The 19,490-nt window shown below is 42.6% G+C and overlaps 1 protein-coding gene and 1 pseudogene across 1 annotated transcript; both read left to right on the top strand.

The window, feature by feature from the left end:
• Positions 1-473: 473 nt before the first annotated feature.
• Positions 474-9,292, top strand: LOC122786540 (H-2 class I histocompatibility antigen, Q10 alpha chain-like). Its single transcript, XM_044052911.1, has 9 exons — positions 474-689; positions 1,611-1,883; positions 2,752-3,042; positions 3,980-4,264; positions 4,629-4,748; positions 5,039-5,068; positions 5,933-5,983; positions 7,198-7,248; positions 7,368-9,292. The coding sequence occupies exons 1-9, from the start codon at positions 605-607 to the stop codon at positions 7,415-7,417; spliced, it is 1,236 nt and encodes a 411-aa protein (XP_043908846.1). The 5' UTR covers positions 474-604; the 3' UTR covers positions 7,418-9,292.
• A 1,589-nt stretch (positions 9,293-10,881) lies between these two features.
• LOC122786953 lies at positions 10,882-19,123 on the top strand (annotated as a pseudogene).
• The last annotated feature ends 367 nt before the right edge of the window (positions 19,124-19,490 follow it).

Here is a 19,490-nt window from a genome sequence, read left to right as displayed (position 1 = left end):
CTGACACAAACCTTCTCCACTAAAATCTGCCTGGCAACGTGTTTACTATTATTTGATTGGACGATGCAGCAGTTGACGTCATCGTGACAGGCTTTTGTTTTTGGGCGTTTTAGAAACTTCGGTGATGCGTTCGCGGATCCTTGGAAAACAGCTGTACGAAAAAAGTAGGAAGTAGTAAAGTAAGAACTGTCCAGGGTGTACCCCACCTATCGCCCTATGTCAGCTGAGATTGGCACAGCAGACCCCGCGACCCTCTGGTGGAGGATAAAGCTCCACCAGAGGGTAGAATAAAAAATAGAAGTGTACGAGGTTTGGTTTGGTTTGGGATAAACAATACGATAACGTTTAAGTTTCTCAAATGACGCAATTGATATGATATAATCAACTGATATTTTGAGTTAAAATGTGACTGAAAGGAGAAATATATCGTCTCAAGTTTGTTTCCTTGAACGTTGTCGCCCATTTGTCCGAGCCACCGTGAACGCACCACAGAGGCAGACAAGCAGGAAGAAGACGAAGGACGAGGACGAACAACGAAAAAACTGCAGCAAAGACTTAAAATAAGACTTAAAATAATTGTTTTACGAGATTTAAACACTTAAAAATGTGGTTCGTAAAGACTGGTGTCGTCTTCGTGTATTTCTGCGGAGTGTTCGTCCTTCAGGCGGCAGTTTCTACAGAAAACAGCGGTGAGTTCGTAAATGCGGGTGAAATCGAAAGTAAGAATTCTGTGTGACGCAGTTAATGAAAAGCTGTTTTTGATTCCAAACAAACTTTTGTTGTTGTATTTTGTTTTGAGTCGAGTTAAATTGTTTTACAGTCGCGGAACATTAAACAGTCCGTACATTACACGAAACACGGAACTATTGCGAAAGTTTGACAGCATTTCAGTGACTGTGTTTATATTTACATGTGGAAATGCAGTCATGAAATAGTGTTGAGCAAGATGTTTGAATGTAAAATAGAGTTAAAAAAGAGAGTCAGTTTGAACACGGACGCTTCAGTTGGACTTTATAATTCTAGGTCCATAAGTAAACTATGTTTTCTCAGTTTGATCCATATTCTCATCTTCAGTTTGTGTCTCTTCAGGTTACAGCTGAATAAATATCAAATCAAATGTAACATAATGGTAGGACTGCAGCATTTATCATCATTAATGAAATCATGAATGAGTGACTCTATTGTAATTGTAGGAATTAATGTTGTCATAATTATTATTATCGTTGTCTGTTTAAAACGTTTAAAATGTTTAAAATGATGAAAAGTGTGCGGGTCCATGTTTGTGCAGCGTCGTGAAGCATCTCTGTCTCTGTGGTTCTTCACGATCTTTGACATTGTTGACATGTTTATAACGTGACGATCACAGAACATTAAGATGGTGGGGTTTAGGTTTTAGATCAGTTCTCATTCAGGTTTGGGTTTAGTTTATTAGATTCAGGTTTGGGATTGTTTTGGGTTAAAGTTGTAAGTTTTAGTTTGGAGTCAGATTTTTGATTTAGTGTAGGTTTATAGTTTTAGCTTAAGTTTAAGTTAAGAGGTTCTTGTGTAAAGTGATTGATGATCACAGATCACAGTTGTTGCTGTGTGTGTGTGTGTGTGGTTCCACACAGATATTCACTCCCTCACCTACATCTACACGGCCTTCTCCCACAAACCCTCGCTGCCCGGCTTCCACCAGTTCACAGCTGAGGGTCGACTGGACGGTGTCATCATCGACTACTTTGACAGCGACGGACTTGAGAAGATTCCCAATCAGCCGTGGATGAAGGAAAATCTTCCGAAGTCGTACTGGTCCAGAGGAACAGAGACTCGCAAAAGCAAGCAGCAGTGGTTCGATGTCAACATCGGAATCCTAATGGAGCGCCTGAGACAGAATAATTCTGGTACGATGGATGAAACCTGATGGGCGGGGCTTCCTTAATACCAATTAAAGTAATCCAATGTTCATAAATCAGCTGCTAAAAGTTATTCAGGTTTATATAAGTGTTCTCGTGTGAGACAGTGACATATCGTCAAAAATGGTGTACTGTGAGCGCCCCCTGCTGCTGAGAACCAGCTTTAGGCGCCGGTTTTAACCACTTAAGAAAAGACTTGACTGATAAAATCTACGTCAGCTTAAGTCTACGATCTCTACATCACACGTTCACGTCTTTATCTCACTGTGAGACAGACTTTTCCAACAGGAAACTGACGTTTGGAAACCACTCACTCTCCCACACACACACACACACACACACACACACACACACACACACACACCAAACCCCAGGAGAAAATCAGTGATTTTAACATCTCACGCACACAGGAGTTGTTGATTCACTGCTGCCTCCATCACTAAGTTCAAAAGTCTTATTTTGTCACCTCAGTGACACAAAGTGACCACACGAGGCAGCAGAGGAGCAGCAGCTCCTGTGTCCCCGCAGCTGAAGTCACTGATTTTCTCTATGAGGTTTGGTGTGGGAGAGTGAGTGGCTTACAGACGTCTGTCTCACTGTCTCACAGTGAGATAAAGACGTGATCCTGTTCTCAAAGGTATCGTTGATTTTTATAACGGAAGTCTTGTGTTAAGTTGCTAAAATCAGTTTTCTCTTTCCTGAAAATGGACAATCATAAAAAAAATGCCTTTAACTGCTCAACGGTTACTGTGATTATTTTGAGAGTCCACTCTCTAATCACATCTTGATTGTTTCATTTCAAACTCATTGTGGGGGTGTGTCCTTGTGTAAATATGTGATCTGCTCATTTGTCCAGACCTCCACACCCTTCAGTGGATGCACGGCTGCAAGGCCAAGAGGCTGGACGACGGCCAGCTGTCCTTCAGCCGCGCCCTCGACATGTACAGCTATGACGGGAATGACTTCCTGTCCTTCGACGACGTCCATGATGCCTGGTATTCCTCTAACTCTGCTGCAACAGAGACCATTAGGAAGTGGGATCAAGTTAGCACTCTGAAGGTTTACACCAGAAGCTACCTGGAGTCGGACTGCTTGAGGTGGATGAAGGATTTCTTGGGTTACAGAGAAAAGTTTCTTAATGTGACTGGTAAGAAAATGATGATGATGATGGTGGTTATTAAGTGTCTGCGATGCGAAGCTTATTTTTTTTATTTCCTCTTGCAGTTGATGTGTTTCGACCAAACCAAAGCCACTTCTGTCAGGAATCATGAGCCATGACTTAAAAGTATATAAGTCATTGCGAATAAAAATCTTAGCTCCTCCCCCTGTCAGTTCTCTGGTTTAAGCTCCAGTTCAAGTATTTTTTTTTTTTTAGTCACATTAGTTGTGTTATTTTTTTCTACGTTACAACATATCGCTAGAGGAATATTACATTATTACATCACATGTCATTTAGCAGACGCTTTTGTCCAAAGCGACTTACAATGGAATTGAGCATAATCAGCCAGGGGTGGAGTCAAACTTGCGACCATTGTGATCATGATGTCTTAACCACTGAGCCACTCCACCCCGATATTTAAATAAAACTTTTTTTAAAGAGTAACTAAACCTCTAAACCACTTTGTTCAGGTTAAACCTAGTGTATAAGGCTATCTAGTAACATCATTGACTGATCCAGGTCCAACTCTGATCCAGGTCCACTCTGGCGGGTTTACTTTTCAGAATAAAAGATCCCGTGTTGACACCACATGGTACTTCACTTTACTACATCACAGAAAGAGTCCTCGCGAGCTCAGCGTTCTCTGGTTTATTCGCTCTGCTCTGTCGGTTATATCCATTCACAAGTTGAGAGAAGGTCACGTTAAGTTCACCTGTAAAGGTTATAGCGGTCATCCTAAAACGTCACCTGAAAGCCTTATATGCCTGACTTTTTGTGTGTAGTGTATATATTATAACTTTTGTAACATTTAGTGACATTAAGATTTCATAGAGTACAGACAGTAGGCTCTGCCCAAGAACAAGACCTTGTTAAGGTGTTTCTGAGACGCTGTAACGTGATGATGCTTTGTCGCCTCTGTGTGCAGCTCCTCCAGAGGTGGTCATATATGCGGCCAGGTCCCACGTCGAGTCAAGCGTGCGCCTGACGTGCTTCGCCACCGGGTTCCACCTCAAAGACATCGAGCTGCGGATGAGGCGGAACGGCGAAATCATCGACAGGTCGATGGGACTCACAAGCTCTGGAGTTCGACCGAATCATGACAACACGTACCAGAGGAAGGACTCTGTGGAGATCTTCAAGAGCGACAAGTCTCAGTTCACGTGTGAGGTCGTCCACGCGCCCTCACGTTTACACGTCACAGAGGTTTGGGGTAGGAAATGTTTTTGTTCCTGAAATCAGCTTTTCTTCTCTCTCCCACACCAAACCTCACAGAGAGAATCAGTGATTTTAGCTGCTGCTACTCTGCTGCCTCGTGTGGTCACTTTGTGTCACTGAGGTCAATCTGAACAAAGGATTTCAAACACTGAAGAGACAAAATCAGACATTTGAACTTAGTGATGGAGGCAGCAGTGTGTGTGTGTGTGTGTGTGTGTGTGTGTGATGTTAAAATCACTGATTTTCTCTGGACTTCAGTGTGTGTGTGTGTGTGTGTGTGTGTGTGTGTGTGTGTGTGTGTGGAGGAGTGGTTACACAGTGAATGTTAAAATAACACCAGTGTTTTCTGTGTTTTTTAGATCGCACACTTCCTTCCGTGTCTTCAAATGTCCCGATCATTGCTGGGGGGTTGATCGGCTTCTTGGTTGTGATGGTTGTGCCTTTCGTGTTGCTTCTCTTGTTCAAGAAAAAGATCATCGGTAGGTGCAGAATATTAGGTACACGCAGCTAACAAGAAAAAGGCAGTCTTATTAAATACTGTGTTCTTCATTAGACAGGTATGGTGATGTATCTAATGGAGCTTTTCCACACACACACACACACACACACACACACACACACACTCCAACAGTGTGTAGAACCTGGTACCTGCTGTTTTCTTTAGTTCCTGTTCTGACGAGGTTCAGCTGAGCCGATACTAAAATGTGACGTCAGATTCAATGAAAATGTGTTTTGCATTGTTGATTAATGTGTTTCTGTTCATTTACAGGTCTTCCCTTCAAAAGTGGAACCAACAATGGTAACAGACGCAGTTCTGAATGTGAATGTGTTAACTTTGGTAACTAGAACTATAATGAGCGACTTAAAGCCAGAAATTGTGTGTAAACCATCCTTCCTTGAACCAAGAGGGGGCAGCAGAGGGTGAACTAAAAATTGTGAATTGTTTGGACATCAGTGGAAAGACAAGTTTGACGTACTGATGAGGGGTGTCCACTTATCACGTCAATTGCAATTAATTAGTTACAGTCATATTTAGCACGTTATATTTTTTAATCGCGTTAATCTAATTTTTAATCTACTGTCAATTTTTTATATCATCTGTTTTATGTGTTGTCTTCTTGTGCTGAGTTGTTGGGGGTGGAAAACAATGGTCATGTGAGGGTTCTCGGCTCAATGAACGGCCGTTTATATTTGAAAAACGCCCGGACGGCACCATTAATAAAGGTGAAGTGATAGAAGGAGTTAGCGTACCACCGAAGTTTAGCTGACCACGTCAATGCAAAGCACCCAGTTGCAAGTGCAACCACAGCTAACGTTAGCAGCGAAGATGTTAGCAGTTTAGCGAGCAAACTTAACTGGAGGAGAGAACACCCCGCGTATGTGCACGTCTGTGACCAACAGGCTACTTTATATGGACCTGATGTTTTATTTTATTTGTATTTTCTAATTATTTGGAGTTTGACAAAAGAACACAGCGGAATTTAATAATGAATTTAAAAGAAAATACCTCAGTTTAAGGGCTTTTCTAAGTAATTTTCAGGCGAGGTTAAAAAAGAGATTAATTAGACTAATTGATTACAGATCATAATTAATTCATCTCATTTTTTTTAATCTCTTGACAGCACTAGTATTGACGTGTCCAAACGTCTTGTCTCATTCGCAGGTTCAAATCCCTCCCTGGGCAGCTCACAGAGCTCTGGCTCTCATAAATTGGGTAACCTTCTTTGTTTTCCTCATTATTGCTTCCAAAATAAAAGTCTAATGTCCTGTTTGCCCATGCTGAAAGAGGGCGCTGAAATTTGTCGTAAAAACAACGCAGTTTAGTAAGATGTCGGATATGACGTAAAAACGTCGCAGAGTCAGAATACGACATTTGGACGTCGGGAGAATGTCGACACCGATTGGTTTTTACAATAAAATGTGCATGTTATGAATCTGAAAATTACGTTTAAGATACGTTTTTAAAAGATTTGTGTTATTTTTCAAACAAATATATAAAAGATAAATAAACTAAAACTGTCGTCATTGTTTTAACTTAAAACCAGAAATGTGTGTAAGCTAACTGACTGTGTGTGTGTGTGTGTCTAGCTGATGGCAACAAACCTCTGATGAAACCACACACGAAATGTAAACAAACACACACACTCACAGTTTAGTAAGATGTCGGATATGACATAAAACGACGCAATTTAGTAAGATGTCGGCTATGGCGTAAAAAGGTTGCAATTTAGTAAGATGTCGGATATGATGTAAAAAGGTCGCAGTTTAGTAAGATGTCGGATCTGGCGTAAAAACGTCGCAATTTAGTAAGATGTCGGATATGCGTAAAACGCCGCAATTTAGTAAGATGTCGGATATGCGAAAACGCCGCAGTTTAGTAAGATGTCGGATATGACATAAAAAACGCATGCAATTTAGTAAGATGTTGGATATGCGAAAAGGGTCGCATTTAGTAAGATGTCGGGCGACATAATTTAGTAAGATGTCGGATATGGCGTAAAAGGTCGCAATTTAGTAAGATATGGGATATTGCGTAAAAACGTCGCAGTTTAGTAAGATGTCGGATATGGCGTAAAAACGTCGCAGTTTAGTAAGATGTCGGATATGACATAAACGACGCAATTTAGTAAGATGTCGGATATGGCGTAAAAACGTCGCAGTTTAGTAAGATGTCGGATATGGCGTAAAACGTCGCAGTTTAGTAAGATGTCTGATATGACGTAAAAACGTCGCAGAGTCAGAATACGACATTTGGACGTTGGGAGAATCTTGACACTTTTTTTACATAAAAATTTCCAAATGATGCGTCTTGATAAGATTTGAGTTTTTTTTCAAACAAATGTATAAAAGACAAATAAACTAAAACGTCAATCAGAAATGTGTGTAAGCTTACTGACTGTGTGTGTGTGTGTGCGTGTGTGTGTACAGCTGACGGCAACCCTGTCGAGAAAGACTCTCTGATAACACCACCGATGGAAGGTAAACAAATACACGCACACACACACATGTCCTCACGTAGCATCAGCGTTTACTGAGTGGTTTACAGACTTCAGGGGGCGCTGTTGACTTCCTCTGTATGTTGTCGTGTGTCCACACAGAAGGAGCAAAGACGTCCCTGAACGGCTCGGACTCTGGCGTCTCCGTCTGAAGCAAAAGATCTAAATGATCTATGAGAGTGGGAGGCCGTTGACATCCAAACAGCAGCTGTGGGATGTTATTCTGACACCCTGCAAAGAAAATCAAGGATAAAGTCTGCAAAACCTCACAAGTTCAAAGGATGAAAGAATGGTGAATCTGCTGTAAATCAGGTTTCCTATGTTAAAATGATGTTTTTTATTTCAGTAAACACGACCTCCTGATGCTGCAAATTCAACAAATTATAAAATGTTTCGAAACTCTTTCTCTGTTCATAATAGTTTGGAACAGTGCAGCGCACACGTTTTTTATTTTTGAAAAAAATAATGTTATCATTGGGAGGTTTGTTCAATTACATTCAAATTATATTCTCAATACTGGAAATTATGCCGACTGTCATTTGCATCAGCTATTTAGGAAAATCAGAGAAAAATGTAATTTGTGTAATAATTTGGAATGAGGTGTGAAGACTGTAAATATACAAGATTATAAAGATATATAAACCCTAAATATCTAGGTATACATATACAAATATAGTAAGTACTAAAGATTTAAGTCTAAACAATATAATAAACAGCAGCAAGTAACAACAACAAGGACAGTGAGTTGTCGATGATAGCAGTAAAAACACAGTGTGTCTGTGGTGATGATTGTATACACCCGTGTTGTGGTGTTGCTTCTTCTGTCCTACTGTGGAATCTGATTTATGTTAATATTTAGGAGTTTCCCATATTTCTCAAGGATTAAATCCATATTTTATTTGCAATTTGTTCATTTTTGATTTTGCTTGATTCATAAAGTGTTTGAAAATATTAACACAAATTTAATTCATACTGAACCAAAAATGATGTAAAAAAAAAAAAATCATTTAATCTCAGATTTTATGCCGTTTTATTTGTTTCTTTCAAAAATACTTCCGGTATATTATAGAAACATTGAGCCAGGTTTTTTCAATTACATTTACACGCAGACGTAGAGACAAACAAAGATTTCAGTTTCTCTTGTAACGAGATCAAATTTTCACTTTATTAAAATCAGATTTTTCTTTTTAATTTCCTAAATTTAATTGTACGGAAGAGTGTTAGTGCCACATGTAAAAAAAAACCCCAGCATGACTTCTGAGATTAAAATTTAAGATTTCTGTCTTTAAGGTCAGAATTTATGCTTTTTTATTTTCTTTCAAAAAAATGTTTTACATGTGGCACTATTACTCCCATTTAGGAAATTAAAAAGAAAAATCTTAATTAATTTTAATTTTAATAAAGACAACACAATCTTAAATGCAAATTAATAAAAATCAATTCAGATTTTTAATTCTCAGTTGAATATTGAATGAAGGAATTTCTACATAAAATGTTTATTGAAGTTAATTTCTTTATTTTTTTTTAAATGTGATACTTCTTGATATATGCACAAAATCAAAAGTTATGAAAACAAAAATGTTTGGATTAAGATTATAAAACAAATAAAGAAATCACTCTTTTTCTTTTTAGATTGTCTTTGTACATGAAATGAACAAATATTTTTTTGTTTTTGCTATATTTGATTTAAGCACAAATGTATGAAAAAAAGTCGTTTTTGTTTGTTCTTTGACTTTTTATTTTAAGACAAATAATGAATTAAACTTCCTTTTCCAATGTTAGACTCTCAGATGGATACAGAAGGAATGAAATATTCTAGATTATGTGTCGTCAGTGTTTTTAATCTGGATTTTATCTCACGTGGGTTTTCAGTATTTGTATATAGTCTTTGTGGAATGTTTTTTTTTGAACTGTATTTTCAATTTGAATCTAAAGTTGTATTTTTTCATCATATCTGAATCATTTATCTCTCTTGTAAAGTCACGATAAGTAAAAGTGCTTTATATAAACTCCTTTATAGACCCTTACGAGAGCTACGCCACAGAAATGTTTGTGCGCAGTTTGGGATCAGAAAACACACTCGTACCAATAACTTGTACAACAGTCCAGCACGTAAGATGCCTACTTGTAGCGTAGGATGTGAACATAAAACCAGCATAAGTTCTTCAGAATCCCAACAGGATCTCATCCCTTTCAAAAAAATAAACATGGTCTGTGGCTCCAAGCATTAAAAAGAGAAGAAGCCTGGATTTCACAGAAATGTGTGCGTCAACGCACATATGTACGAAACCTTATCTTCCTACCTTCCTTGTAAGACTTATGCACATAGACTTTCTCGTGTGTACGGGCTATCTAATACAGGGGTGTTAAACTCATTTTTGTTCAGGGGCCACATACAGCACAATTTGATCTCAAGTGGGCCGGACCCGTAAAAATAGTAAAATAATAGCATAATAACCTATGAACAACAAGAACTCCTTTGTTTTACATTTAATGAAGGATATTTTTAAAAAACATGAAGTTTCTTGAGAAATATAAGGGCAATTTCAACAATATCGTGCCTAAATTTACTATTTACACATCACACTGGCTCTATAAAGGCACAAACATTTAGTCACAGGTATCTGGAAGAGATTTAGATTGTAATGGTAGTGTGAAATTTTAACAAATTCATCCTGTGGGCCGGATTGGATCCTCTGGTGGGCCAGTTCTGGCCCCCGGGCCGTATGTTTGACACCCCTGATCTAATACCATCAATCTTTTATGGAAGCTGGGTCAGGCAGGCTATTGCTGTCAGCTAGTACTCATTTATTTAGGTATTTGTATTGTCAACGAAAGAATATATTCAGAATTATTTTGTTTTCTGACCCCAAACTGCATGCCCATTCTCGCTAGGCTTGGAATGTTTGTATACAATGAAAGGGTCTATTACACTGCAAATGTAATAAATGTTTAAAATATTTCATTTAAATCAGTCTTCTTTTACTTGATGAAGCGGAGTTTAAGAATTGTACGTGTACTTTACTGTGACAGTACACGACGTACGCGTACTTTACATCCATGTACTTTACTGTGACAGTACACGACGTGCATCTACTTTATATCCATGTACTTTCTGAATGAGTACAAGATGGAAACACTCCTGTCGTCTGTTGATGACATAATGACGCACACTAACCGTCCGCACTGACGTTGATTTGGGAAAAAAACAACAACCAAGCAAACATGTTAAACTGACGTCTTTATATTGATGCTTTTAACCGTTAACCGGTGACATATTTTCCTTCTCACGTTTATTTAACATTGTCATGTGGGTTTGGAAAAATAAAACAAAAAAATAACACAGTTAACAAATGATCTACCAACTAAAACGAACTTGTGCTTTCTTGAGGTCAAGAACATCAATGTTAGAGATCATTTTTAAAACACATTCCTCGATATTCATGTTCTCAGTAGTTTTTTGTGGTGTAATGTTTTACTTAATGTTTTATTTTAATATTTATTATTAGAGTTGTTTGTTATTGTGTTTGCTTTCCGTATTTGAAAACTTCGGTTGAGGCTTTTATATTGAAACGCTCAGACCGGATGAAGTTGAAAAAAAAAAAGATGAAAAAAAATCTCCAGATTCGTTGAACTGTCGGTGCCTTTTTAAACTGAACTCCGTCTTATAGTAACAAATAAAGGGACCGAACGATGCCAGCGGTGTCGGTGTCAGCGGAAACCGGAGCTAACGGCCGGTAGTCGGCGTGTTTCCGGTGGTAGAGCGGCTCAGTGCGCCGCTGAAGCCGATGGGCTCCTCAGTGTGTTCGGGTAAAATAAGGCGGAAGACTGCGCATGAAGACGTGCAGCACGGACACCGCCAATAAGAGCTAATAGGCTAACGAGCAAACGGGCTAACGAGCTAAGATGTCGGTTTGAGGTAAAAGCACACGCACACACACACACTGACTAACACAAAGAGTCACAGCTAACACTGAGCTAGCTGCTGTTAGCTAACGACAGTGCGCGCGTGTGTGTGTACGCGCGCGCCCTGTAACTGTCATGAGCGTATCAAACACAGCATGGGCCCCCGGGCTCACACAGGTTAAAGCCCCCATGTTTAATGTCCCTTGTTTCTTTCATACAGGGTTTTTGTGATTGTGTCTCTTTGTAGTCATAGGTTGTCTCTCTGTTGTCTTTCTATTCGTGTCATTGTCGTCATGTTGTCTCTTCATAGTTGTTTGTCTCTCCATAGCTGTTTGTATCTTTGTAGCTGTTTGTTGTTTGTCTCTCTGCAGATTCACTCTGTAGTAGTTTGTCTATTTGTAATTTGTCTCTGTAGTTATTTGTCTCTTTGTACTTGGTTGTCTCTGTAGTTGTTTGTCTCATTGTAGTTGGTTGTCTCTTTGTATTAGGTTCTCTCGGTAGTTTGTCTCTTTGTATTAGGTTCTCTCTGTAGTTTGTCTCTTTGTATTAGATTCTCTCTTTTTAGTTTGTCTCTTTGTATTAGGTTTTCTCTGTAGTTGTTTGTCTCTGTAGTTTCTCTCTGGAGTTGTTTGTCTCTCTGGAGTTCTCTCTATAGTTGTTTGTCTCTATAATTCTTTGGCTCTCTGTAGTTGTTTGTCTCTGTAGTTTCTCTCTGTAGTTGTTTGTCTCTCTGGAGTTCTCTACCTCTCTGTAGTTTTTCTCTGTGGTTGTCTCTGTATTTGTTTTTGTCTGTAGTTGTTTGTCTCTCTGGAGTTGTTTGTCTCTGTAGTTTCTCTCTGCAGTTGTTTGTCTCTCTAGTTTCTCTCTATAGTTTGTCTCGTATTAGATTATCTCTGTAGTTGTTTGTCTTTCTGTAGTTGTTTGTCTTTCTGTAGTTGTTTGTCTCTCCGTAGTTTGTTTCTCTGTAGTTGTTTGTGTCTGTAGTTGTTTGTGTCTGTAGTTTCTCTCTGTAGTTGTTTGTCTCTCTGTAGTTTCTGTCTGTAGTTGTTTGTCTCTCTGGAGTTCTCTACCTCTCTGTTGTTGTTTTTCTCTGTAGTTGTTTTTGTCTGCAGTTGTTTGTCTCTCTGGAGTTCTCTGCCTCTCTGTTGTTTGTCTCTGTAGTTTCTCTCTGTAGGTTGTTTGTCTCTGTAGTTTCTCTCTGTAGTTGATTTTCTCTGTAGTTGTTTGTCTGTGTAGTTTATCTCTGTAGTTGTTTGTCTCTGTAGTTTCTCTCATTGTTTGTCTCTCTGTAGTTGTTTGTCTCTCTGTTGTTTCTCTCTATAGTTGTTTGTCTCTGTAGTTTGTCTCTGTAGTTGTTTCTCTATAGTTGTTTGCAAATATAGCTGTATTAGATTATCTCTGCAGTTGTTTGTCTTTCTGTAGTTGTTTGTCTCTGCATTTTGTTTCTCTGTAGTTGTCTCTGTAGTTGTTTGTCTCTACTATAGTTGTTGTCCTGCTGTAATTGTTTATCTCTGTGTAGTTGTTTGTCTGTAGTTGTTTGTCTCAGTTTCTCTCTGGTTGTTTGTCTCTCTGTAGTTGTTTGTGTGTAGTTGTCTGGTTGTTTGTCTGGTTCTCTCTGTGGTTGTCTCTCTATATTTGTTTGTGTCTAGTTGATGTCTAGTTCTCTCTTAGTTTCTGTCTGGTTGTTTGTCTCTCTGGAGTTCTCTATCTCTCTGGTTGTTTTCTCTGCAGTTTTCTGGTTGTTGTCTCTGTAGTTGTTTGTCTCTCTGGAGTTCTCTGCCTCTCTGTTGTTTGTCTCTGTAGTTTGACTCTCTAGTTTCTCTCTATGGTGTTTGTCTTTCTGTAGTTGTTTGCTCTGTGGTTTCTCTCTGAAAGTTGTTTGTCTCTGTAGTTCTCTCTCTGCAGTTTTGTCTCTCTGGTTCTGTTGTTTCTCTCTATAGTTTGTCTCTTTGTTTTAGATATCTCTGTAGGTGTTTGTCTCTGTAGTAGTTTGTCTTTCTGTGGTTATTTGTCTCTGTAGTGTCTCTGTGGTTGTTTGTCTCTCTGTAGTTTGTGTCTGTAGTTTTTTGTGTCTGTAGTTTGTCTCTGTAGTTGTTTGTCTCTCTGTAGTTATTTGTCTCCTGGGTTTCTCTGTAGTTATTTGTCTCTCTGCTTGGTTGTTTGTCTCTAGATTTCTCTACCCTTGGTTGTTTGTCTCTAGTTTGTCTCATATGGGTTGTTTGTCTCTCTGTAGTAGTTTGTCTCTGTAGTTATTTATCTCTCTGTAGTTGTTTATCGTTGTAGTTTCTCTCCGTAGTTGGTTGTCTATCTGTAGTTGTTTGTCTCTGTGTATTAGATTCTCTCTGTAGTTTTGTCTCTGTGTATTAGATTCTCTCTGTAGTTGTTGTTTTGTCTCTCTGTAGTTTTTGTCTCTCTTTGTATTAGATTCTCTCTGTAGTTGTTTGTCTCTTTAGTTTGTCTCTTTGTATTAGATTCTCTCTGTAGTTGTTTGTCTCTGTGTACTTTGTCTCTTTTGTATTGAATTCTCTCAAGTTGTTTGTCTCTGTGTACTTTGTCTCTTTGTATTAGATTCTCTCTGTAGTTGTTTGTCTCTGTGTACTTTGTCTCTTTGTATTAGATTCTCTCTATAGTTGTTGTCTCTGTATGCCTTTATTATTAGATTCTCTCTGTAGTTGTTTGTCTCTTTGTATTAGATTCTCTCTGTAGTTGTTTGTCTCTGTAGTTTGTCTCTGTATTAGATTCTCTCTGTAGTTCATTATCTCTCTGTAGTTTGTCTCTTTGTATTAGATTCTCTCTGTAGTTTGTCTCAAAGTGAATCAAATGTAAACATGTTTTAAAGTCTTGTTGTCCTTGTCAGGATTAAGGAAACTGCTGACTCATTTTGACAGATGACATCATTCTTCATGGCGCCACAGTTGCAGATTTGAACTGAGACACTGTAGATTCTCACGCGCAGCAGCTCAACGTGACCACAAGATGGCGAGCAGGAGGAAGTCCACCACGCCCTGCATGGTTCCCCCACGAGAGGCCGTCGATTCAGACCAGGAGATGGAGGATGTCACAGACGAGATGGCGGAGGCCGAGGACAGTAACAGTGTCTCTGCAGAGCCACTCATCCCATCAGAGGACAGTGACGTCACACACGTGTCCGACCTCCACCTGGAAGTGAACACAGCAGAGGGAGGATACGAGTGTAAATATTGCAGCTTCCAGACGACGGAGCTGAACCTGTTCACCATGCACGTGTCCACGGAGCATCCCGATGTCGTCATCAACACGTCCTATGTGTGCATGGAGTGTGACTATCACACAAAAAGGTAGGGGGCGCTCTCAGTATGTGGCTTTTAATGGAAGGCAAATATCTTTTCTGAAGTGTGTTCGTATGAGGAGCTGTGAGCCCCCACTCCTCACTCTCCCACAACAAAGTCCATAGAGAAAATCACTGGTTTTCTCTTTGGGGTTTGGTGTGGGAGAGTGAGTGGTTTACAAAGTCTGTCAGTCTAAGACTGAGATAGAGACGGGATCATGTTGACGTAGATATTGTAGACTGAATCTGACGGAGATTAATTAAGTTTCTTTTTTACCCACAATTCTCTGCCTGCAGTTATGACACTCTGCTCGCCCACAACGCCCACCTGCACCCCGGCGAGGACAACTTCACGCGGACGATGGTGAAGCGGAACAACGAGACCGTCTTTCAGCAGACGGTCAACGACCTCACCTTCGACGGCAGCTTTGTCAAAATGGAGGACGAGGAGGCGGAGGAGATGTCGTGCAGAGGCATCGCCCTCAGTAAGACGCCCATCATGAGGATCAGGGGACGACTGGAGACCAAGAAGTTCACCGCAGCGCCGCACAAGATGGCCGATGACGACATCATTAAAGTGGAGAGCGACAACGAGGTAGAGGAGGCGGAGGAGGAAGACGATGACGACGACAAGGAGCCGCCCGTTCTCTCCCCGGCGCCCATGACAGCAATCGCTGTCACCACCGCCGCCACCGCTCCCCGTCTCATCCCGGTGTCGGCGCCGCTGCAGGTCCAGGCCGTGCCACAGAGCATCGTGGTCAACAGCTCCAACCTGCTGCAGATCAAAGGTGGCTCGGGCGGCGTGCTGCCTCCAGGAACGCTGGCTCAGGTTCTGTCGGCGCTGCAGCAGCAGCAGCAGCAGCAGAGCGGCACACAGACGCAGCTGCTCATCCCCATCAGCAGCATCCCCACCTACAACAGCACCATGGACAACAACGTCCTGCTGCTGAGTGCCTACAACAGGTGACACACACACCTGTAATAACGATGTCTAAAATAAGAACAGATCTTGTCTCATCACTACCTGATGTCACTGTGGGGGCGGAGCCTCTAGTTTCTTATCCTCACGGCTCACAGTTCATTCAAATGTGATTGTGTGTTTTAGTCTTCTTGACGGAGTTTCGATACCGTCGATTGTCAGAGATCCGCAGGTTATGCGTCTCAGACCAAGTTCAGCGAGGAGCAGATTAAGGTGTGGTTTTCTGCTCAGAGGCTCAAACATGGAGTCAGCTGGACACCAGAGGAGGTCAGTGCTTCACACACACGCAAGAAACTGTTCAGGCCTTCACACAACTTTTATCTGAGGGAAATGTCTTTATCGCACTGTGAGACAGACAGACAGACAGACAGACAGACAACAGGAAACCCACACACACCAAACCTCATAGAGAAAATCAGTGATTTTAACATCACACACACAAGAGTTGTTGATGCACTGCTGCCTCCATCACTAAGTTCTAATGTCTCATTTTGCGACTTCAGTGTTTGTTCAGATTGACCTCAGTGTCACAAAGTCACCACACAGCAGCTGTTTCTTTTGTGTTTATCGTGTGTTTCTCGCATGTTGCTCTTCTGCAGGTGGAGGAGGCGCGGAGGAAGAAGTTCAATGGCACGGTGCAGTCCGTCCCTCAGACCATCACCGTCATCCCCACCAACCTTGCCACCAATGGCCTGCAGTCCATCTTCCAGACGTGTCAGATCGTTGGACAACCGGGGCTTGTCCTCACTCAGGTAGCGGGTAACGGCGGCACCATGCCGGTCGCCTCTCCCATCACACTGGCGGTCGCGGGCGTCCATGGCAACCAGCCCAAAGCCGCCCGAACCAGCCAGTCAAGCGGCGAGATGTGGGTTCCTCGGTTGGCTGGCTCAGTTGGGTCGACGGATGAAGCGGCATCAAGGAGCAGCTGGCCCGGCTTCAAGTCAACTAAAGGCGGCGACAGTTAACCACTGGTAGGAGATTTCTGCGACTCATGCCAAGTCACTGTGGACTCTCCGGCAGGCCATAAGAAGTGGTTCAGCGACACGCGCTACAACCAGAGGAACGCCAAGGACCATCATGCCGTGCTGCTGAGCGAGTTGTCGCCCAGCAGGGCGCCATCGTCGGGTGGCGGCAGAGTGGGACGGAACAGCGGTGGGAGCCTTATCAACAGCAGCGACAACGTGGCCACCATGCGTCGCCGACTCCAGTAGCGGCATGGCGACTCCTCTCCATTCTGCCAGCGCCCGGCACTATACATGGCCGATCCGGTAACACCCGGGTCAAATTCCGCCACGCCTTCCCCGACTTCACACCACAGAAGTTCAAGGAAAAGACGCCGGAGCAGTTGTTCGTCCTGGAGGCTAGCTACCAGAAGTCAGACACGCCCTCGGACGAGGAGCTGAGCCGACTGCGAGCTGAGACGAAGCTGACGAGGCGAGAGGTTGACGCTTGGTTCACCGAGAGGCGGAAAATGCCTTCAACAAAAGACGTCGATGCAGAGAAAGTGAAACCAGCCGCCACGCCGTCATCCTCAGCTCGCGAGAGGCAGAGGTCGCCCCCTGCCAGCAGGAAGGCCACAAAGAAGTCCCCGGAGCAGCTCCACATCCTGAAGAAAGCCTTTGTCCGCTCGCAGTGGCCGACGGCCGAGGAGTACGATCAGATGGCGGAAGACAGCGGCCTGCAGAGGTCGTACATCGTTAACTGGTTCGGGGACACGCGCTACGCCTGCAAGAACAGCAACCTGAAGTGGTACTACCTCTACCAGAGCGGGAAGGTAGCTCAACACCTCTGAATCACGCACAGAGCACAGCAAAGCATTGTGGGAAGTTTATTCTAACTGCTGCTCTCTTATCATATCTGACCTGTAGGGGGACGAGGCGCTGAACGGTGGAGCCAAGATTCAGAGGAAGTCAAGGAAGCGTAACCGGGGCTGGTCCAGAAGGACGCGGCGGCCACACTCCTGCAAAAGATCTCCAAAGGGCGGCGCCACCGCCATCAAGGTCTGTGGTCATTTACATACTGACGTGAGCTTTCTTACACTTTCGCTGACGTGTGTTCTGTCGCAGGTGAAGTCCGGTAAATCCTTCCTGAAGGATTACTACCTCAAACACGGCGTCCTGAGCGAGAAGGACCTCGACGACCTGGTGATGAAGTCCAGCATGAGCTACGAGCAGGTGAGGGAGTGGTTCTCCTCCACCGCCAGGAGGGCCGAGGAGGGCAAGGGGCCGTTCAGCGACGAGGAGGCCGAGGTGGAGGACGGGGCGGAGAACGAGGAGGAGGAGGAAGAAGAAGAGGAGGAGGCGGTGGAGGAGGAGGAGGAGGATGAAGAGGAAGAAGAAGAAGAAGAAGAGGAGGCGGCAGAACAGGACAGTGATGGAGAGATGGAGGTGAAGGAACAAGGAGACGAGGCTTCAGATGATGACTGCAAAAAGGAAGAGGAGGAGCCCCAGAGGGAGGAGGAGCCCCAGGGGGAGGAAGGTGAAGGAATCAGCCAGTCACAGACATAAGCAGGTGAGTCCGTACACACGAGATGTTGTTTATCGTACACACGGAAACGTAGAGAAAATCTTCTGTTTTCTGATGTGTCGTCAAACCTGACCACCAGCTCAATCTGCATTAAAAGATTAAAAGTTCTAATGTCTGATTTTAGGAGTTTGCTGTTTGAAATCCTATGTTCAGGTTTTCCTCAGTGACACAAAGTGACCACAGGAGGCAGCAGCTCCTGTGTCCCCGCAGCTAAAATCACTGATTTTCTCTCTGGACTTTGGTGTGGGAGCCTTTTAAGTGGTTTTGTTTTCACTGAGAGTGAGTTTTTCGGTCTCAGTCTGGTTCTCAGCAGCAGGGGGCGCTCACAGCACAGTCAGCACCTCAAACAACCACAAAAAACCTGAACCATCTCTGAAAATGAAAGACAAATCTCTCCGTCTCCACAGAATCAGCATCACCTCCCCCACTGTGGACCCGGCGCAGACGGCGGTGAGTTTGTTCGTCCATGTTCTCAGCTGCCGGGTCGGGACCCAAACATGGATTTTGTGAAACCTCAGACGGGGAACGTGACGGCGACCCGGTGAACTTTACAGCTGAGAAGGACAAAGCGTCAGGACTGAGTTTGTTTCTGGGACCAAGTCCACATTCAGAGTAAGTTCTGGCTCTGCTCTTGTACAAACAACGTGCCGACCCAGCGGTGGGGGGGGGTGGGGCAGGGGGGCCGGGCTCGCATTATTGGCCTTTTCTTATGTATTAAGGTGAAATTTGTATAAAGAAGGAAAAAAATCCAAGACATTTCTAAGAGGTGAGACCTCGCACGTTTTTTCAGAATAAAAGAGGAACTATCGAGATGCTTTTCTGCCCAAGCTCAACTTTTACTCAAAGAAAAGGTTTTTAAAGCCACTTTTTTAATGAAAACAACAAACTGAAGTCGTGCCATTTTGTTTCTAAAAATGTGCGTCAACATTATTCTGTTTTTTTTTTTTTTTTTTAAAGTCCGATCGACATGCATACCACGATGGAAACTGAGTCCACTGAACAATCCATGTTTGCAGGAGTTTGGGTCCATTCACTTTCAACGGTTTAACTTCAGGGTTTTTATTTCCACTCAGCAGACACATGACAGCAAAACAGCACAAATAAAAGAAAAATCCACCTTAAAAAAACAATAAAATACCACCTTTAAAAATAAAATAATAATACACCACACTTCTGTAGATGTTGGAGATTAACCCACGTTGTTAGGATTGTTAAGTAGTTTTAAGTGATCTACAGTTCGGCGCTGTTCGGCTTGATTTCTGTCCACACGTCTCCGGGGTACAGCCTCCTACTCCACAGACTACAGCGGTCTGTGGCTCACGATCAGCGGCGCTGTCACTAAATACACTACTCCACTTTAAAAGACTCCTGTTTCCCTGGTAGTTGTTGGAGGATTGTTAAGTAGTTTTAAGTGATCTACAGTTCGGTGCTGTTCGGCTTGATTTCTGTGTGGGATGTCTCTTCCTGTGACGGGACTCTGGCCAGTCAGCGGCCGGCAGTCTGACCA

The sequence above is a fragment of the Solea senegalensis genome, linkage group LG20 (assembly GCF_019176455.1).
Source record: "Solea senegalensis isolate Sse05_10M linkage group LG20, IFAPA_SoseM_1, whole genome shotgun sequence".
In the NCBI taxonomy this organism is placed as follows: Eukaryota; Metazoa; Chordata; class Actinopteri; order Pleuronectiformes; family Soleidae; genus Solea; species Solea senegalensis.
The sequence above is the reverse complement of the archived record's forward strand: the minus strand, read 5'-3'. Positions and strand labels throughout refer to the sequence as shown.

Coding starts and splice junctions, on each gene's coding strand:
- LOC122786540 (XM_044052911.1), top strand. CDS start 605: ATGTGGTTCGTAAAGACTGGTGTCGTCTTCGTGTATTTCTGCGGAGTG. Junction 4,749..5,038: donor GTTCAAGAAAAAGATCATCG/GTAGGTGCAGAA, acceptor GTTCATTTACAG/GTCTTCCCTTCAAAAGTGGA. Junction 7,249..7,367: donor GATAACACCACCGATGGAAG/GTAAACAAATAC, acceptor GTGTCCACACAG/AAGGAGCAAAGACGTCCCTG.